At 41.8% G+C, this 21382-nt stretch overlaps 1 protein-coding gene and 1 long non-coding RNA gene across 4 annotated transcripts; one reads left to right on the top strand and one right to left on the bottom strand.

Moving 5' to 3' along the window:
- Nucleotides 1-1121: 1121 nt before the first annotated feature.
- grhl1 (grainyhead-like transcription factor 1) lies at nt 1122-20550 on the bottom strand. Of its 3 annotated transcripts, none has more exons than XM_034575990.1 (16): nt 20371-20390; nt 17947-18136; nt 17566-17639; nt 16271-16404; nt 15843-16078; nt 15114-15196; nt 14572-14725; nt 14373-14484; nt 14150-14244; nt 10794-11037; nt 9842-9963; nt 7128-7156; nt 6201-6286; nt 3796-3881; nt 3366-3430; nt 1122-2520 (listed from the first exon to the last, which is right to left on the bottom strand). In XM_034575990.1, exons 1-16 carry the CDS (start codon nt 20388-20390, stop codon nt 2406-2408), a joined length of 1845 nt encoding a protein of 614 aa, XP_034431881.1. In that variant the 3' UTR covers nt 1122-2405. The 3 variants fall into 3 exon arrangements, with proteins under 3 accessions (XP_034431881.1, XP_034431882.1, XP_034431880.1); XM_034575991.1 differs by lacking the exon at nt 20371-20390 and adding an exon at nt 20211-20231 and having other exon boundaries at nt 9842-9969; XM_034575989.1 differs by having other exon boundaries at nt 1126-2520; nt 9842-9969; nt 20371-20550.
- Nucleotides 9395-10787, top strand: LOC117755853. The gene is made up of 4 exons (XR_004612675.1): nt 9395-9727; nt 9809-10100; nt 10253-10347; nt 10428-10787. It is a non-coding gene; the product is annotated as an uncharacterized LOC117755853 (long non-coding RNA).
- Nucleotides 20551-21382: the final 832 nt, after the last annotated feature.

Genomic DNA, 21382 nt, shown 5'->3' with positions numbered 1-21382 from the left:
GTGCCTTCTATTCAGACCAGTAGGCAAATGCAATATTTGAAATCCTTCAAATTCTGCTACTAGAGATATGCAAGGAACAAAAGCTATTCACACTTGTAGCTCTCTAAAATAGTGTTGTAGATCTTATAAAAAACCAAAAGGAAATTATACATTTTTTAAATAACGGATTATTTTTGTAGGCGCTGCCTGTTAATCATCCCTTTTTCTATGTTGATCTATGAGGAAACAGCTGTTTGGGGTAACAGGGGATTTTCTGCTACAATACCAGAAGTGGCCACTGGGAGCAAAATGCTGCAATGAGCAGTGGTGCTGTATCCAGTTTCTTACAATATCTATGTTGTTGAGGTATTTCAGTCTGGAAAAAAGTGATGGGCTGGAGATTATTATCCATACAGCCATGCTTTGACCACAGCTTTAAAAAATTCAAATAACCAACAGCTTTAAAGGTTCAGAGTGTAAGATTTAGTGACATCTAGTGGTGAAGTTGTAGTTGCAGCTGAACACCCCTCCCCTTCCAAAATGAAAGATAACCTGTGGTAGCCCCCCCAAAAAGTGTTTAGTTTGTCCAGTCTGGGCTACTGTAATAAAACCATGGCGGCCTCCATAGAGAGGACCCACTCCTGATGTAAATATAAAGTATTTCAATATAAAGGGCCAATTCTAGGGTAAATAAAACAACAATTCGTACAATTTAGATGAAACACACTAGTGAAAACATCACTAGGATTATTTAATATAAAATCTGCGCCAATAGATCCCTTTCAGCTAAACCTTACACACTGGACCCTTCAAAAATCAAAGGGTGTATGTTGGAATTTGTGGGCAGGTTTCTCTGCACCAGGCAATCCTGTCATGCCATGTTTCCTGTCCACAGGGCTAGAGTTGAAGCCAAGACATCTGCTCCTGTGGACGGACTCAGAAAACACTGGCACAGTCTCAGTTATTCTCCGGTGCAGCTCAACACCTCAACCACTGACAGACCAAATGTTAATAAATTAAACCATTCCATATAAAAAAAACATATAAAAGTTATTAAAAGGTTTATTGTAAGGTCAATGTTTATAATTGAAAAAAAAAAATGATTTGAGAGAAGATGAGTAAGAAAAACAGCCGAGACAGCAGCTACTCGAGAGCTTTTATTGGGCACTTTGTGCATCAAATCTTTTCCAAAGCAGAAAAAAAAAAAACATCAGTTAAAAACATGATAATTACTTTTGTCCCTTGACATATGTTAGAATAGCTTCATATAAAAAGAAAACACATTATATTATTAGGAATAATAGACATTTGGGTACATATGGAAAAAAATTACAATGACCCACATCCATTCTCTTAATAAATATATACACAATAAGTACTGAGATACAAAAGGATGGATCATATAGATCCTTTTTTTTCAGTATATATATTTACAACAACAAGAAAACTGTTTTATCAGTTTATATGTATTTTTATACTGTAGTTATGGCAACATCGGAACTTCTTCTGTGAATGACCTAATTATTATATTGCACTTCCAGAACAGACTTTATTTTTTATTTTTTAAACTGCCCTAGACATTCATTGACCTATTTCACCATCATTCAGAAAATGACTCTACAGTGGAAAGGGTAGCGGTGTTTTAGAATTCTAATTGACATATTTAGTAACAATTTAATACTTACTAAGAGGCCGTTACTTGAGTTGATCTGAGGAAAATGCCATTGCATTGAAAAACAGCATGAATTCGATGCTAAAAAAAATACAACAAACATTCACACTACTCTACCCTAATTGTATGATGGTCGAAGAAAGTTTTTACACACTAAATACTGCCGTGTTGTTTAGCATTAATACACCGAACCACTCAGGCTCCATAAACAATTTGCTGACTTCATTTTGTGGCTAAAAACCCAACTTTACAGATTGTAATCATCAGTGCTATGGCTTTAGGAAGGGACAAATGGGCCGTGTCTCCTGGTAACAATTCCAATGTAGGAGGAACGATGCTGCTTGCATAGCATGAGGTATAGCAGCACCACTATCAGGCACATTAAAAAAAAAAAAATGTACAAAAAACAGGCACCAATATTTGGTGTGCAAGTCATATTCTCACTAAATACAAAACAAAAGGTGTCATACGTGTCCTAATTTGTTGTTTCTCATGCCGAAAATTTTGAAAACAAGCAAAAAAAATAACTTGCATCTCTAATCAACATTGTCTGTTAAGAGCTATGGCTTTTTAAATAAGACTTTTGGGACTTTGTGTTTTAAAATCTGTGTGATGCAGCACACAGAAGACATGATTTCAATCATAGATCAAGTCCATAATCATTACATAGCTCAACGTGTAAACCACCAATTCTGATGGCTTCGTTTGTCTTGCACACCCGCTGTTCAGGATGACGTCACCTCCTCCGGTCCAATCAGATTTCAGTGAGGGTGAGTTTGTACATGCCACCCATCTCCTCCATGCTGATCTGGAAGGTGTCCTCGTTGGAGTAGTGCTTGATGATGTTGTCGTCCATGTGGACTAGAATTCTGTTGTAAAACAGATACAGGTGAGATTAGTGTCATGTTTACATCATCCTCACCCCATAAAACTGTTTTATACGTGTGCAGCAGCTGCTTAGTTAAACTAAGCTTAGCTTATCTTATCTTATCAGCAAAAGTGAAAACAGGAGGGGACCATCCCAGAAAAACACATATAAAGTTTTAATTACTGACATTTCAAGGTGCTGGTATTAGTGAAGTTACTTTTGGACAGAGCCAGTCCAGCTGTTTTGAGCTTTTTCAAGTCTTAATGCTAAGCTAAGCTAAGCTAACTGGCTGCAGCTTTATTTAAACACTACAGATGTAAGAGCGGTATCAATATTACTGTCTTTGCAAAACCTTCAAAAACACAAATAAGAGTATTAGGAGGTAAAACATTTTCAAAATACCTCAGAAAATAGAATATGGAATTATTATACCATTAAGGTCAGACTTTCTCTTCATCCATGGTAATATAGTAATATCTCCATCCAGCCAATTACAGCAAATAATTCAGATGAGGTACAGCAATGGTGAAAAGTAGGATTTCCTTTCTTGAACCGACATCACAGTGGAACGGTTACCAGCAGTAAGTGTTGGCAAAAGGTTGCATTAACTGCTGGTTGAGTCGGGACTGATAAGAACCAATCAGGAAGCGAATGACTGCATCATCATTTCCAAATGGCCCTGGAGCTTTCAAACTAAAACTGGGGCCAACACTGTTTCCAAAATTCTCCATTTTAGGTGCTTGAAAACTGGAGCAGAGTGGACGGCAGATGTAGCTGCAGCAACAGCGACGTGTTTTAAAACTACAACGTAAACAGGTGGCTTTAGCAAAAGTTCCAGATACTCACCCTTTCTTGCACTTCTTGTACACCTTTCCCACTTTATCCAAAGGCAATTCGTACTTCTCTGAAATCTGATTGGGTGAAAACAAATACAAATCGGGGTTAAATTCTCGAAAGAATCATGAAAACAGATTCCACATAGAGAGGAGCTCGGTCCTTTGTGTCTGATCTTACACAAACACATTTCACCTGCTTTAACACATCAACTCCACAGCTGGTTTCTCCATAATCAGCGGCTCGTGCACTCCATATGTCTTTTTAAACCCCTGAAGTAACCGGACACCTGCCTCTTTGCCTTTCGGCCACCCCTTGCCCACTGCCTCATCTTCTTCTCTCTCCCCAGGAAGCTTTCACCTCCTTTTTCCCCCCACAGACCTGCAGGAACCCTTAATGCAATAAAAGCCATTACCGATAGAGTAAACTGAGGACAACTTACAGCACCCATCAGGCCTTTCAGCGTGGGATTCTTCAGCATGAGGGCATCGAACACTTCCTCCGTCTCCTTGCGCACGTACAGCAGCACTGTGTGGTGGAAGGAGAAAGGAGGCAGGTGGGTGTCAGGGCAAAGTACAAGGGTTGAACACAAACGTAAACCAAAAGCAGACCTCAGACAAAAGTCAGTTGCAGGCAAACAGGATTTATTCGTGTGAGGCCGAACAGTTCAACTGCTGGTTCGGTGTATTTCTGTAAGTCTGAGGGTTTGTGGCTTTAACGCATCCCTGCCAGACTGCACTGATCCAAACTCAAAGGGGTTTATAGTTCTAGGCCCAGACAAAGCCCACTTAAAAAGCACATTCATCAAAACACACAGACAAAAAACAGAATGACGGACCCACCTCTCATTCACTACACCCAGCCTTCTCAAAATAAATCTCGCTCTCAACACATTCTCTCGTACGGTTTTCAGACATCACTACCTTGTGAGATTTGTAGCCTCTACATAAGAGGAAAAACTATTTCTGTATTTCCAAGTGGGCCGCACTTCAAATACGTTATTACTTCCACAAGACTTTGATGCACTTCTTAAAAGTAAAGCGAGTAACTGTATGGTGATGTAAAAACTTCATATTGAACAGCCAGAGATAACTTTATTTGAGATGTCATTTCAAGGAGGCTGCACAACCGACAGACTGATGTTTCCCTCAAGACGTCAACACTGATCCCTTTGGAATCTCAAGGTTGCAAATTCTTTAACAGGAAAAACATGACAGCTGCTGCGTAAAGGTTATAAAACTTTCCCCAAACCTTTGACTATATCTAGTTTCATTCAGAGTGAATTTAAAGTAAAAGTAATGATAATAAAGATACAGATAATAAAAGTCATAGACGTCATATGATAAAAGCTTTTAATAGGAGATCTGTGACGAGAGATAAAACAGGTAACGGATTCTGCTGGTCTAATCTCTTCTGGCAGGATGTTTCAAAGTGAAGGGGCCTTCGCGGCAAAGGCTCTGTCTCCTTTGGTTTTCAGACTAGAATTTTGGAATGGCTAGAAACACCTTACCAGAGGATCTCAGACCGCGTCCTGGCTCGATAACAGGTCTGAAATATAGGGAGGGGCCAGCCCATGCCTGGCTTTAAAAGTAATTAAAAGAATTCTCAAATCAATCCTAAAATTTAAAGGCAGCCAGTGCACGGATTCTGAAACGGGGGTGATATGGTTAAATTTGTTGGATTGTGTTAGAAACCGAGCGGCAGCATTCTGGATTAACTGTAGATGGTGAATTGATTTCTGAGTAAGACCACTATAAAAGGAGTTACAGTATTCGGGGTGAGAGGAAATAAATGCGTGACTGATTTTTTTTTGGTCTGTATGTGAGATAAAAACAAAGTGGCCATGATTTTTGCTGAATCATGCTTCATTACCACCACCAAGGGGTTATGATTTCATCCGTGTTTGTTGAGCAGACTGATTTCTATAAGTGTGAACTGTTGGGCCTTGACTGAGGTATGCACTCTACTGAGTACTATTCTAGTTTTGTAACACCTACTACAAATTGTTCCAAGATGCAGAAAGTTATGGCATCATCTAGACAAAGTTTTTTGGGCTTACAACTCCTTAAAATGAAGTCACTTGAACTCTCATCACAGGTTACGACCTTTGTGTGGACATGAGTTGTGGGCAGTTCAAATACCATGACAGAACCATAAGAAGAGTTTGTGTGATGGGCCTATTTTAGGGGCTTAGAGAAAATGAATTACGCAGCTAGTAAAAAATATTTTTATATCTGAAAGATTTACATTATTTTGTCCAACAATTGCATCATAATCATCATCTCATTATTTCTTAGGAACCTTTCACACTTGGTTTGGTCTATATTTATTCTGAATGGAAAGATTCCAGGTCAAAACCCTGCTGCATTGTCTACATGCAAATGTTTTCATACAGAATCAGTGTGGAGCAGGTTCTAAAAGAACCTTAAGAACCTGTTTAAGTTTTAAATTTTCCTCCTCCAGCTTCCACAGCCTTCAGTTACATATTTGGTATTGAAAAAAAGCGCCTGTTGTACAGTATGCCTATGAATAGGATATGGGCTAAAGGGCACAGGCTTGTTTGCATGTGTGTGTGCACGTAGAGATCACTGGTATTTTGTTGGCCTCAGGCACGTGTGTGTGTGTTTTGAAAGACCTGGAATAATCACATGGCCCAGGGAGTGTGTGTGTTGTGGGTGCCTTCAGGGGCTGGCCACAGCCAACACACACATGCATGCATGTGCACACACACACACTATCTAAAACACAGATTTACCCCCAGATGAGAGCATCATTCAAAGACCCCTGATCAGCATGTGAACAGTCGCAGCACGAACACACACAGACACACAAACGCACACACAGTACCTTTCTTTGGTTCGTCCACTCTCGCCATCTTGTTTGGGGGTGAACTGAACTCGTCATCGCTGAAGGGTAATCTCTTCATCCCCGAGCTGCAGTGGACAAACAAAGACACACACAAATCACTGCTTTGCCCTTTGTAACCAGCTACACACACACACACGCACACGCACACGCACACGCACACACGCACACACACACACGCACGCACGCACACACGCACACACGCACACACGCTCAAACCCTCAGAGGCTTTTCCTAGAAACAGCATGTATTCCTTTTACCGTGAAGCTGCCACCGGTTGTCTCAGTTCAAAACTACTAAACCAGATTGGGGTCAAACACCTGCTGTGTGGCTAGACTGCGTATGGTCAATGTGTGAAATCAAGCATGAGGTTGAAAACATAAAAATACATGACCAGACCATTTAACTGCTCTGGAATCGCAATAAAACCAATTAACATATTCATGACATCATTGCATCACATTTAGTGTCAGCCAGTTTTTAATCTGTTTGCACATCGGCTCAGTCGGACATCACACAGACTTTACACAAGGGAGCAGGCAGGGTAAAGTCCAGCTAATGTCCAGTTCAGACATTCACTTTCACGCACAAAGTTCCTCCGGGTAATGTCCAGAGAAGATCAGGGTTGCGGCGCAAGGTTGTTTTTGTCTCCCACACAGTGCGCGGCCTCTGTCTGAGTAACAAACAGCGGCTCTGCCTCTCTGACATAGTCGATAAAGAGATGTGTACAAAGATAGTAGAATAAAAATATCCAATAATAGAATCTGTTCCCTCAATTTCAGTTTTGGGTAAACTGCCAGAACTCTGTCACTCAGCCAATCTTGGACATTCAGGGTTTGTGGTGCCAGACTATGGTTGAAAGGGAGTGTGAAACGACAAGTGTAAAATCAAGGCTTCCAAAAATCTCACCTCTCCTCTCCATCTTCTGTTGCGAAAGACTGCAAGACAAACAGAGAGGGAGAAATTGATTTAATGGAACACAGGTAAAAATCAAACAAATCTATACATGTAGTCTCAGAGTTGGTTTGAATAGCTAATAGTAAAAGACTTCTCCGATTTGAGTATCAAATATTTATGATGAAAACTGTCATTTTTGGCCACTAGGGGTCTCACAGTCAAAACAATGACTAAAGAACTAGTTTGATGACATCATGAAGCAGTGTGGGATCATGGGAGTTGTTGTCTTCACCACCATTGCCAATGAAAATGTACCTCAGGCGCACATCATATTCACAAACAAGGTTATGTATTTAAGTATTATTCACGTTAGGCTGCAAATGGAAATGAATAATCGTGTTCTTTTTTTTTGTTGAAAGAAACTGCCTCAAGGCTAACTGGCTAGCAGTGTGGTTTTCCTTCGCCATACGTGGTTTGTCCCTGGGACTTATAGCAGAGACGAGCAAAGCCACAGAGAAGAAGTTATGAGGCAATTAAAATTTGACCAAACTTAAACCGTTAGCTTCATTAAAATTAAGGAATTCTTTGGGTTTGAACACAGTTGGAAACACTAGTCAACAACATAAATAACATAGGTCTAGTTGTTTTCAACGATGAATTGTTACATTTTAAATCCTTGAAATAAACCTACTACACTGGAAGCTACGTTAAAAATCTACTACTTGTGTTAGCGCCTAAATCAGTCAACCAGTCCATAGACAAAGTCAACAGCCACGTCTAAGAGGTTTCCTGTGTCGACCCATTTATTGCTCCTTATCACCGGGAGCCCCGCCTGGTCAACATGTGGCAGCAAATCAGCTGTAGAGTTATATATGTGGGGCTGAGCCTGTACGGTTACAGCTGGAGAGACGGTGATCAAAGAGCAGCGGGGCTGAACCCTGGCAGGGGGTCGACGGCGTCCACAAGATTATTTACAGGATAATTGAAAAATCTGATCTGATTTTATGTTATTTTTGATTATTGTAAATCATCTTCTTTTTTGTGAAAAATACTTATTTCAGTTTTAAGAAAAACCTTGAGCAGCAGTCGTAAACTGAAAGATATAAAGTTTACGATCATATATGACGAAGAAAAAATCCTCACACTGACCTCACAAGACCAGTGAAAATTAAAAAAATTAAATTAAGTATTTATATCCAAATAGTTGCTAACTTTTTTTTTTAGGTAATTGAATAATCAATGTTGCAGCTCAAAAATACCGAATATGTTTTTACTTTTCTTCTGATTGAGCAGATATATTAAGTAGCAGGAAATAAATTAATTGCTTTAACTGGTTTCTATCACATCCCCAGTTTGTTCATTAAGAAAATCACAGAGTGAATGAAACCCATTCATTATTTTCGATCAATCAAACATCCCTTTTTATAAATTCTTGGTAAAATAAGTTTTTTCATTCATGGAGAGCTGCCGTCTTTCTGGCACTTTTTGCCCTGCAACTGTATTGATTGCAGGCGTTGCTGTTAATAGAATTCTATTTTGAGCAGGATCCCAGTAAACTCAAGGTTTATCAGAAACTGATAGCGTGGTCACGGACAGTTCAGTCAGGTTCAATGTCATCGTCAAAACCAAAAATAACCTGCCGTCTGTCCCGCAGCCTCACTGGTAGCAAAGTCAACTTAGCCAGAACGAGGCCACGAGAGAAGAGGAGTTTGTGTTACTTGTGCTCAGCTGGGATTGGTCGTATTCTGACCAGCAGGGGGGGCTCTAAGTTCACAAATAGTGACATTTCTCAATTGTTTCTGTGTAGTAATTTTCCTTGTAAATAAAGCAGTTCATCGGACACGTCCACTCACAGAAAACGTGAAAAGTGTCTAATGTGTGCAGGCTGGGTGGACGTACACACACACACACACACACACACACACACACACACACACACACACACACACACACACACACACACACACACACACACACACACACACACACACACACACACACACACACACACACACACACACACACACACACACACACACACACACACACACTAAAGTGTCATGTGACGTGTTCGTCCTGACTGGAAGAAGCAAAGCTCAGAGTCCAGTCGCAGAGAAGAGGAGAGCTGCTGGTCAGCACTGATAAAAACATGACAAACTACACACACGCCACGGACTTTATGATCAGTGTGTGGGTTGTATGTGCCTGTCAACTGTCTTTTCCACCCTTTAAAAAAAAAAAAAATTTTTAGTTTGAATACTCTAAACTTTTCATTCACGATCACAATTTGAACCTTCAATGTTGTTTCAATTCAATTTCAATAGATAATTTCTCAAACAAACAAAACTATGTGTTGATTTGCCTCCGCAGTGACGCAGCTCATTTGGTCTGAAACACCTGATTGGTCTTGAATCACTGGTAAATGATTAATCTCGTGAGTAGGCAGCCTAAAATACATCCATCACTATGTCGGACATTCACCAGAGCTCGAAAACAGAACTCTCTGTTATTGCCAACTAACAAGCGAGCGGGTCAGCTCGACCCAGTTGGCTGGCGAGTGGGTGGTAGCTCAAAAACAAAGTGTTTATGGACCACCGAAGATGCTGCGAGTCGTACATAACTGTAGCAAAACACATGTTCCTACCCAGAGATGACTGAAATGACTGATTGTTACCGTGTGTGCTACTCTACAGTGGTGGAGCTTTGTGTCTGTGACTGGCACTCACGTGGCGCTGGAAGGTGGAGAAGTGGACGTCAGGGATGAAAAGCACAGGCTGAGTCTCATGGTCAGACATCATCTTGAAGATGGTCACATCGTTGCGTTTCTGGAGGATGGGAACTTTGACATCTGCAACTGGCGGAGAAAAAAAAGAAGCAGTTTAATGAGCGTGTTCATGTTGAAGGTTATTTTAGAAATATCTATTCATTCGTGTGTACTGAGACGACTCTCTCCCTGCTTCAGCTCAACTGGTCCGGCTTCATTATGTAAGCTGGTGGCAGTCAGCCAGTCTCTCTCTCTCTCACTCCCCTGACTTTTACCACGTCGTGTTTGTCAGTAATGTTAATTAACTCGTTCGCTCTGTAAAATAGATTTATTTGCAGTCACAACTCATGTGTGGTCTCCTCTCCTCAAACAGGGTTGCAACAAACTGGGGGCTTGTCTTAGATCAAATGAATCATTTTAGTCATTTGACCCGGTTTGGTTGGTGTGGTTGCTACATCCTGTCGCAATGTGGGTTTGGTGATTTGGTAGGTTTTCAAACGTGGGAAGTATCATACAAGAGTGTTGTTTTTTTCATCCAAAACACGCAGAGTCAGTGTTTTGGATGAAACCCAAGCTGCTTTCAGACATGCACTGAAGTCCGGACATTTACCAGAACTTTTCCTGGGTGAATGGGGGTGACGGGAAACGATCTGCCAAACTTCTGGTTAGTAAATGACCCAGTCTACCTCGTGAGCCACAGCTGCCCTAGAATAGTTCGTGCAGTGCGTGTGTCAGGGTTTGTTTTGCTATGCGTTATAAGGTGTGATGGATCTAATCACTACAAATTTCCTTAAATAAATCAATGCATATCCATTTAATCACTAATATATCCCTGAATGGACACGGAGAAGAAGCCACAGTTTCAGTCCAGTGTTTGATCAGAATTCACAACAAGTGGCTCGTCATTGACTCACAGGACAGGCCAGGGTTGAGTTCGGCCACCTTCCCTTTCCTGCGGGACTGCTTCCTCTCCTCGTCTCGGATCTTCCTCTCCGCTCCCTTGTCACAGAAGACTTTGATCTGGCAGAAGGCGCGGTGGATGGGCTTGTTGCTGCGGTTGTTGTAGCTGTAGGTGTCGATCTGCAGGTTCAGAGGGAGACCCTTCACCCCCTTCTGAGAGGAGAAGTCCGTGCTCAGACAGTTGACGGAGATGAAGATCTGCGGAGAAGAAGAAAGGACCAATAAGACAAAGATGGGAGAACAAAGAAAAAAAAAATCTAATTTCAGAATTGAAATGGATTTTAATTATAATATTTATCAATTAAAGTCAACTTAAGTGACAAATTCTCTAATTTCTAAATCATTACAACTTTTCACTTATTCTCATCAGAGTCTTTGTGAAACACTTGAGGCAGCAGTCTATTCAGTGATCTGTGCTGCCCTCTATTGAGTGACTTCAGTCATTACAGGCTTTTTTAACTGGAGCCAATCTTCTGTTCACCTGGGGCCTGAACTATGAAGCAAGGTTTGAGGTTAGAGAGGTAACGTCAGGTAATTTCTGGTTAAACTGGGATTGCAGGGCTAAAGTCAGTCCTCATTTCTACAGGATCCTGTAGAAATAATTAATTAAAAAGGGCAATGGTTATTTTTACAGATCAGTGTATTGTTCCCAACCCCAGCAAACTGAGGGAGAGTTTATCCCGATAAATATGAACAGAATAACAATTTCATATATTGTATTTGAAATCGAACAACGATTTCTTATCAAACTGAATTTTCTGAAATTATAAATGATTTTAGTCCTAATTTTATCGCCGTTATTCTATAACATTAGGAGATTCTCTGATGATAATTGGAAATAAAAGCTAACGAAACTCATTAGAAAAATGATCCACACAGTGTTCAACATTATATATGAATATTATATATGAATATTATAATTATAATCTCATCCGATATTAACTACTTTTCCACTCTTGCTTCTGAATCACATGTTCATGACAGTTTGTTCATCATCAGACAAAGGAGCATCCTTCCTGTTTATTCAGAACATAACCGAAGTCTGACTTTATCAACTGAAAATTACTTTTAATATTCCACTTTGTTGAATTACTTTTGGACGTTGCTACAACTGAGTTTTTTTTTTTTAGATATCAGTGTTTCTTCTCATATAATATTGAGTCGTTTATTAATGGTTAAGTAACTTTCTTTTATATTAATGGAGCTTGTAGCCAAGTTTAACAGAGCCAGTTTGTAACCAGCTTCATGATGCAGGTTAAACTTATCCAGGGCGGCTGATGTGAGGTTCAGTGAAGCCAGATAAACAAAAGATGTCCTGGCTATGTTGAACTTCCTTTGTAGCACAGGCCTCTGGTGCTTGTATTGAAAACAGGTTGTCATTATGTCAACAAAACACAGTGTCAGAACAGACGGTTTGAAACAACTAACGGACGAGCAGGTAACACTGATATCAGTCTTACTCAAATGTATTTGTATTATTTCATAAGAATCCTGCATTTAAAAAAAATTTAAAAAACAGGTGACAAACTCGATGATAAAGATTATTGTGCGCCTGGAGAACACTGCACGTTCTATTCATTGAAACATAACTTTATTTATATGTAATGTGGAGACAAGCTGAGGAATCCAGCTAATCATGCTGATGTAAAATAGTTAATGTCTGTGAATGATAAAAAATAGTTTTGGAGGAAGAGTATTTTTACTGAATTTAGAAGCATATGTAGACTTTAAATGAATAAAGCACAATAATTAGTTTTATTTTTTAGTAGTATTCTTTATGACCTTTAACTGTTTTAAAATAAAATTTGGACTGATTAATGCATAAAAGGTTTAGAATGTTATGGGCGACTGAATCTTTAAAAAAAATATATTTTTCAGTTTCTGGCATTCTTATACTTTGTTGAATTGACAAAATGATAAGTCTGAGTTTGTGGTGAATGAAGGACACCAGGCTGTGAGGAGTGAGGAGAGTTTAAACTGTGCTTTTAATCCAAGCCGTGAAAGATCAAATGCACACGTTCTTTGTGATGATTCCAGTGAATTAGCCCCAGAGAAGGTAAACATAAAAGGGAGGGGCTGCCCTTCGCAAACACACCGCAAATACATATATGCTGCAGGGTGATCACCACGGGGGAAAGTCACGCTTACACACATATCTTCACCTGTCATCTTACACCGCACTGATGAGACGGCTAAACAAGATGGTGGGCGGTACTTCCAAAAACACACACGGTGAAGTCATCGACACACACACAAGGATGAACATCCTATGGACACAGGCCTCGAGTCATGAGACAGTTGGGCCCACATCCTGTTGTGTGTGTGTGTGTGTGTGTGTGTGTGTGTGTGTGTGTGTGTGTGTGTGTGTGTGTGTGTGTGTGTGTGCGCGCTAAGTGCAGCCTACAGAGAACACGGCACCATGTTGTCTCTTTATGCGTTTGTCTGCCCGCCTGCCTGTCATCGTCCATCTCAGGCGGACGGAGAAACCGTGACACAAAGCACCGCGATCAGGGTCAACGGAAGACAAAAGAAATGGAGAGTGGAGGAGAGGACAGGAACTCCTCCTTCCTGTCACCTGTTGGAAGGGTTTTTATTTGTCAACTGACCAATCCGGTCCTCGCTGTGTTTCCTCATTCCTACACACTTTGACGCTACCAGAGTGTGGCGCAGAAATACCTTAACGTGCAGCAGCACAATAGGGGTGACAGGCAGGTTGGACCAGTAAAGAGTGTGTGCATGTATGCATTTGTATGGATCACACACACACGTACACTAACACACGACGGCATCATCGCTCTTCTTTTATGCCCACATTTTCCTCTAACAACTGTTTTGAAGGATCACCTTGAACAAAGTAGATGCTAATCGACAATGACGGGGTTTCAACACCTGAAACCTTGAATCGGGACCACAGCAGAAACCGCAGAGGAGAATGAAAAGAGAGGAGCGGTCTATTTGTGGCTTAAGGCTTTAAGTGTGCTCATGTGAAAAGTTCACAGCTCATATTAAGAGTTCAAAACAAGGAAGTACATGGAGACCCTGGATTAGCAGTGAGCCTGTGAGCCAAACAGTACACTTGTTTTTATGTGTAATGGGTGGAAAAAATGTTTGGACTGTATTTATATTGAACTTTTATTATCTTTTCAAACACTCAAAGGGCAATTTCGGTTTATCTTTCCCAGACTTGCTAATACACACTGGAGGAACTGGGGATCGAACCACTGACCTTCTCATTAGTGGACGACACTCTCTACCTCCTCATACATACACATCTAATTTTTGTGTTTGTGTGTGTGTTTTATGGTCTTACTTTGGCCTCCTCATTTGTGTCCCAGGTGAAGGAAATGGCGTTGTAGGAAATTTCCTCAATGTTGCCAATGGTGTTGAAGCTCTCCTTGTAATCAGCTGGAACAAGAAACAGGAGCTCAGTGACAGATGAGGTAAAGTGAATTGAGACGTTTAGACATTTAATGAAGAACTGTTGCATATTATATGTTTAATTGAGAATAAAACTAAACTGCAGTGGTTCTTACCGATATCCAGACACCTCTGTTTGGCAGTGTGCTGTCTGGAGTGCCAGTACTTCCAGTGCTTCAGCTGATCATCTCTGCACTTCTCCTCTCCAAACACCACCATCACCACACTCTGGAAACGACAAAACACACAATTCAGAATTAACCAGTTATAAATAAGATGGAGTGTGTGGTGACCGGTGTTCTCCCTCTCACTTACCCTGACTTTGGTGATGGGCTGCTGCATGCCTTGTCTGTCGATCTCCCTGAGGGTGATGGGGTAAAACTGGCCCTTGTTGAGGTAGGTCATCGTCCCATCGCCTGTCTTCTGACGCAGAGACTTGGACGCCTCCAGTGTGTACTCAAAGTTATTCCTGAAAGGCAGGGAAATAGGAGCAGACGATGGTAAATATCAAAAACTAAGCAAGTACGACTTTACAAACACTAAAAACTGTGCTTTTCTTTTTGTGTAACGTGATATCTCTGCATTTTAAATTGAGAAAACCTCCTGAGTCGCAGCAGAAATAAAACAGTTTGGTTAAACTTAATGGGGCACGCTTCATAAAGCCTCCGCAGCTGAACTGTGTCAGTGCGGGGGCCAGGAAACGCCAGTGTGCAGCAGACTCTTCTTTCACACAGGTGGGAGTCCGGTGTCTCCCCTGTGACTGCCATGAATGAGGCCATTCTGCCACGGTGTGTCAAAAGCTGAATGGTGGTGTGGCGCTGGAAGCGGAGCGGTGGGCCGACGGCGGCAAGACTCACCCCGGCACGGTGTTGAAGTGAGTGTAGTCCTCGGGCGCCATGGAGGCCATGCGTAACTGGAGATCTCCCGGGAAGGAAAACACCTGCACAAAGATGACACAGAGAGAAGGATGGAAAACTGTAAAGTAAGAACAAGCAACAAGAGAAATAAACAGCCACTTCAATCTGGTTTCAAATGATTTATCAATCATCTCTCCCTTTAATTTACCAGAAGAATAATCAGCACTTTACAGTCGTGTCTCTTAGGTGTTTTCCTCTCTTCCCTCCACCACTTATCATACTTTGTTTAGGTTCTGTTTATTTGTCCTTTCCCTTCATCTTCTTTTTGTTGAAAATGCCTGTACACTCCGTTACTAAACCCCCGCTGCCCCCCTCCTGTACTGGAGTTTTGTTGGGTTACCCATTTATAAAGGTAATTCGCCTCCAGGTTAAATGGAAAGAGGAGAGAGAAAGGGCTTTGGCTATTGTAGGAGAAAAGTACAGCACTTTATTGTGTGGGTGAGACAATGACATAATAACACACTAGCCACTATTTTGGCATGTTCAAATAAAACCAGGGGAAGACTGAGCCCACCGCTGGCTCCATGGGATCGGGTGAAATGTCCTATTGTCTGATGGGAAAGTTCTGAGAGAGGAGAGGAAAGGGAAGGAGAGGAGGCGGAGGAGGGGAGGTCGTAGCGGGAGAGCAGCGGCGGGGTTTTTAAGAAAGAGGGGGATCGAAACACTCACCTCCTGGGAACCATCCTTGTAACTCTCGGAGAAGGTGGAGTCGGGCGGCGTGCGGGACTGATTGCTGGGGCTGTACTGCACCCCGTTGTGGGTGAGCTGGCGGTCAAAGACGCTCACGTGGCCGTCGGTGTCGGCGCAGTTGTTTGGCACGGTCACTGAGAAGCCGTGGGTGGGCACCTCCGTCTTGACGGGCGGGTAGTTTGGCAAGGCAGCGATGGAAACTGTGACGGTCGTGTCTGATTGGACAGAAATCAGTAAACTGATGCTCGAGTTTTCTGCTTTTAAGCTGCTTACAGTGTGTGCGTGTGTCCAGGCATTACTCATGTTGTGGGGACCAAAATCTGTTTATAGTCACATTATAGGGGACCTCCCTTCATTATGGGGACAAAAAGTCCCCCAAATGAATATCATAACATTTTAAAACAGACCTGGTGAAGGGAACTGGCTCCTCTTGTCCTGGGCCAACTGAAGGATGTTGAAGGGCCCCTTGAGGACCTGGATCCTGTTCTCCATCCCAGCCTCCTGCATTGGAGTGTTGGGGTGTCCAGCATGGATCTGGTGTCTGCAACAAAGGAAAATAACTCATATTTAGTAAAAGTCTTATCTGACATGTTTTATTATAAAGTTCTTGTACCAAAGCTCCAAAAGTACTGGACCTCACATCTTCTCTCTTATTTTACATGTCTCGACAAAACTACTCAACATTCTTTATTGTTTACTTGTGTGTGTGTGTGTAATGTATTTACATGATGTTCATGTGCTTTATGTTTTTATCTTGTGCTTAATGTATCATTACCTCGATCAAGGCGGTCATGTTTTCGTCTCAATTCTTTGTTTGATTGTAAACAGGATCAAGGAAAAACTACTCAACCACTTTCCATGACATATTGTGGAGGAGTGGGCTCGACCGGAGGAAGACACCATTAACATTTGGTGCAGGTCCAGGATTTTGTTTCTCTTTCTTTAACAGTTTTTCAACCTTTTCCTTGATTTTTCAAAGAATAATTCTTAGATCCTGATGAAAACAAATCCGGCATATTTAGGGAACTGATGTTGTGTGTGCAATTTGGTGCAGATCCGAATAAAACTCTGGATCTATTGAATTTAAATATGGTTTTATATGATGAAGTTGCAACTGTTAAGTGTGATTCTAGTTAACAGCTCTTAAGACAGATTCTTTAAATCCCTTTTTAAGATTTTAAAGCTTTATATCTCATGTATTTTTACAACTCTTGTGACATTACCTGAAGAGTAAAGGTGGTAAAACCATAAGAACTAGTTTAAGTAATAAACGAATTGGTTCAGGCTTAAGCTTAATGATTTTCTTCCTTAAAAATCCACTTTTTGAGCTTTAGGTGAAACAACTTGTTCATCCAAGGATATCACACACACACACACACACACACACACACACACACACACACACACACACACACACACACACACACACACACACACACACACACACACACACACACACACACACACACACACACACACACACACACACACACACACACACACACTTCAATAGATTTTTAATTAATGAGCTCTCCGACATCTCTTCTGCATTCAGCTCCCGTAAAAAATCGTCAAACAAAATTCAGAGAATGTTACAGAGCTGCAATCTCTTCATTTCCACCGTGCCCTCGTTCCCTGCTGTGCTTTTGTTTTTAAAAGGTGTGTTGGGGGGGGGGGATATTAAGTGAGGGCCGTCGCTCACCTTTTGTTGTGATCCACATCTGAGACCAGTGCGTCTGGCTTGTTCTGGGTTATTGTTCTCTTTTCCCTGGGCACCTGTATGGGAAGGGTAAACACAGCCGCTCAGTATCTGACCACATCACATCCAACAACTCGGGTCGTCCTGCTGTCTATATGGGCAACCAGATCAGTTACATGACATTCGGCTGGGCTTCACAGATGTTGCTCGATGCTGTGTTGTCAGTGTGAATGACGATCACATAGGTAGAGCTTGTAAGGATTTGTAACCAAACCCCTGACGTCAGATTTTGTGCTTTGGATTTATGACAAGAGAGCTCAGATAGTTGGAGATTTGTTTTTCCTGCATGGTCCAGGAAGTGATTCTCTAAAGTTTCCCCGGTACCTTGTAGTAGTCGTAGAGAAGGCCGAGAGCTGCAGCGCTGTCCTCGTCTCCATTGATGCTCATCATGGCCTTGGTGGCGGCTGTCAGTGGGTTCTCCAGGAACGACTTCCAGGCTTCGTCTTCTGTGGTGAAGGATCGACGCTGGCCGCCATAGCCCGGCTCGTTCTGGAGAACCAGGACCGCACGTTTACTGGGGGGAGACCGAGTTTCATATGTTAGTTATCAGGCTCTTCGTGCTTCTTTAAATGCAGAGGTCAGGTTATGTGAAATCATTTAAAACTCTATCGTGTGTTATTTCAGAAGTTGGTTGACGTCAACAATTGAGTAGACGTTACTTCAAATATACTAAATGTGCATGTTTCATACTACTCCTTTATGTGAGTTCACACAGGCGAGGACCTACAAATCACGGCCTCCTCAAAAAACAGACTAACAGGTTATAAGACGCAGATCAACCGCATCTGAGAGACCTGTTGTTCTGGATTTTCCATGATTGTGCAACAAATCTCAGCCATCGAACCACCGAGGTGTCACGAAGAAAGAAAGATGCTCTACAGGCTCGTCCAGTGTGACGACTCTGGTTCGGGATCGCTCATTGGCTGAGCCGGCGACCGCAAGTGACGCACCTGATCGTGCTGCATTCCTGTGTTTAACAGCGCTGTGCTTCTGTTTTTTTAAGTTAACCTGTTTGTGAAAAGTAATCATGAGTCTTTTTCTACATGCACAGTCACCACCTGAAGGCATCGCTCTCGTCCTCTTCCTCTTCCTCACCTTCTTGTGAGGCCTCATGAGGCCTTCAGAGTCAGTGCTTTGTAAACAGGACAGTGTGGGACCAGAAATAATAAAGCAGTTTGTGTTCTTGGCTGCTTCTAATGGTCTTAATTATTAAATTAGGCTCGATTAACTCATTCAAACAGAAATGACTTTGTTTAACATGTGAGAAAATACTGAACAAGTTGCCTGTTTACAATAAATTTTAAATGTTTGCTCGGCTTCTATTTACTTAGACACGTTGGGCCTAATGATGAGAACACGGTAAAGGCTTTAGTCAGGCTTTTGTTATCAAAGTTTAATCTACATAATTAGCGTTCCCTGTCCGACTGTTGAAACCACACACACACACACACACACACACACACACACACACACACACACACACACACACACACACACACACACACACACACACACACACACACACACACACACACACACACACACACACACACACACACACACACACACACACACACACACACACACACACACCTGCTGAATTTCTGCCACAACAAAGTCATTATGATGGAGTGCAAACGGGACCGGCTCAGTTTCCACGTCCAGTATCTACAACAAATGCAGCTTTTTCTTTCTCCTCTCAATGGTCCCAGCAAAGTGATAATTAGTAATCCTAGATCTAATTGTGCTTCACTGCAATCTGATAACATTGCAGTTTATTTTACTGGCAGGAAATGCAACCCATCAACGAAAACAGAATGAAAAAAAAGTATGATTGTGTTGCTTATCGAGCAGATATGAAATTAGATGTCACTTGCGTGGGAATAAACAAGGCAGCCTGAATTCACAGACTTCTTTAATGCACATGAAGCATTGAAAAACACAATTTTTTTTACATTTAGACAAGTCTTCCCTCACCTCCCCTCCACAATATAAATTTGACAAAAACATTGGAGTCATGTGGAGTAAAATCCTCTAAGACCTCATATAGCCCTGTGCTTGCTTACATTGTCTGTGCCGGGGCCAACGCCTAGCAGGTGTACAATTTCACTCCCCTCAAAAGTCTCCTTGTCATTACACTCAAAAACATGCAGAATACAACCAATCATCCTCACGTGAAAAATATGAAAACATTACACTTGTTTTGTTTTTGATTTGGTGTCTCACATGAGCAGAAGAACACTTGTTCCCTCTCTTCAGCGGCTCATGCCTGAACAAACATCATTAAGACTATCCACATAAGCCAGAACTGTTAAGAGCTTAAAGCAAAACCAAACAGCAAACCGCCCATCACGGGACGGTTGTTTTATTCTAACAGGCGCCTCGGAGCTCGCACGACAGGTGGAGGGAGATACACCTGTACAGGCTGGGACATGACAGGTGAACCAAGCGCACCTACACCATGGGAAAGTCTGAGGCTGCGACCTGCAATCACTTTCCCACAAAAAGTTTACTTGCCCTAAAGAGAAAAAGAATGATCTAATCTAGATAAACGTGCTGCCTAGAATAAAACGGGTCAGAGGTGCGACCTGCGCTTTTAGAGATCCACACGTGCCACGGCGAGTTTTTTTTAAAAGTGCATTAAAGTAACAAGAAAAAGTAAAAAGTCCAGAAAGCTGAGTATTAAAAATGTTCTGTTGACAAGCGTGTCCCGGTGCAGGCTACGAGTGGCGAGTCAGGATAACTTACTTGTCATGCTCCTGTGACATCTCGGTCGGTCGAACTGGACTTTCTAGTTGGTACTGAAAATCCGATCCGTCTTCTTTAGCCGTGGAAAACACTGGATGAGGGCCGCCGCAACAAACAACGCGTCCCCAGCGGAGTCAAACGGGTTTTGTCGGCTTTTCTCGCTTTTTTGGGGCAATGCAATGAAATCGAGGCCGGTTTTACCTGTGACGGGGCCGCGGATTGGATTACAGGTGGCCGGCGGGGCGGGGCCACGCTGTCAATTGCGCACTCCCAGGCTCTGATTGGCTGAGCCGGTCTCCCCTATACCTGCAAGCTTTGCAGAGGGAGGTGAGGCGGTGGAGGAGCAACTGAGATTTTATCAGTCTGAGGAGAGGAGGGAGAATTATTAATATAAATGGTCAAAGGAAAACAGGGTTAAAGGATTGAAAGGAAAATAAAAACAGTTTGTTTTATCAACAGGCTTCTAAACACATAACTCACATCCAGCATAGATAGATAGATAGATAGATAGATAGATAGATAGATAGATAGATATAAAGATAGATAGATAGATAGATAGATAGATAGATAGATAGAGTTTCTCTTTTCTTTATGTGCTTTTGGGTTTTAAGGTTTTATTGTAGGTTTATGTTCATGTGTTCATCTTTTTATCACAAGTGGCCCAAGGCTAGAAGAATCCAAATACTAAAAGATAATCTTTATTACATTTAAAACACATGGTACTGACACAGGAGAAGGACCGTTAAAGAACAAATATAAAAGGTACATACATGAAAACAGGTTAGTGTGCTGTGTTTGTATCTGTTTGTTCAGGATGGTTATTGCGGATGGAATTAATAATTTCTTGTAGATATTTTTTGACTTTGTATGGCGTCTGCCTGATGGCAGTATACGTGAAGGAGTGGTGGAGGGGGTGAGAGGGGTCCTCAGTGAGCAGGGTGTTTTTCCTGATCACTGAGCTGCTATACAGATCAAATAGTTGAGTTTGAGGTGAACCGATTATTGTCTGGAG

This window comes from Hippoglossus hippoglossus, chromosome 22 (assembly GCF_009819705.1).
Source record: "Hippoglossus hippoglossus isolate fHipHip1 chromosome 22, fHipHip1.pri, whole genome shotgun sequence".
Taxonomy (NCBI): Eukaryota; Metazoa; Chordata; class Actinopteri; order Pleuronectiformes; family Pleuronectidae; genus Hippoglossus; species Hippoglossus hippoglossus.
Note: the sequence above shows the minus strand (reverse complement) of the source record. Positions and strands in the feature narration are given on the sequence as shown.

What these genes read in the sequence shown, in the direction of transcription:
- grhl1 (XM_034575989.1), bottom strand. Translation starts at nt 20,390, where the DNA reads ATGTCACAGGAGCATGACAA. An exon ending in ACAGAAGATGGAGAGGAGAG is followed by an intron (nt 6,287 to 7,127) that starts GTGAGATTTTTG and finishes TGTCCACTGCAG; the next exon opens with CTCGGGGATGAAGAGATTAC. An exon ending in TACAAGAAGTGCAAGAAAGG is followed by an intron (nt 2,521 to 3,365) that starts GTGAGTATCTGG and finishes GTTTTACAACAG; the next exon opens with AATTCTAGTCCACATGGACG.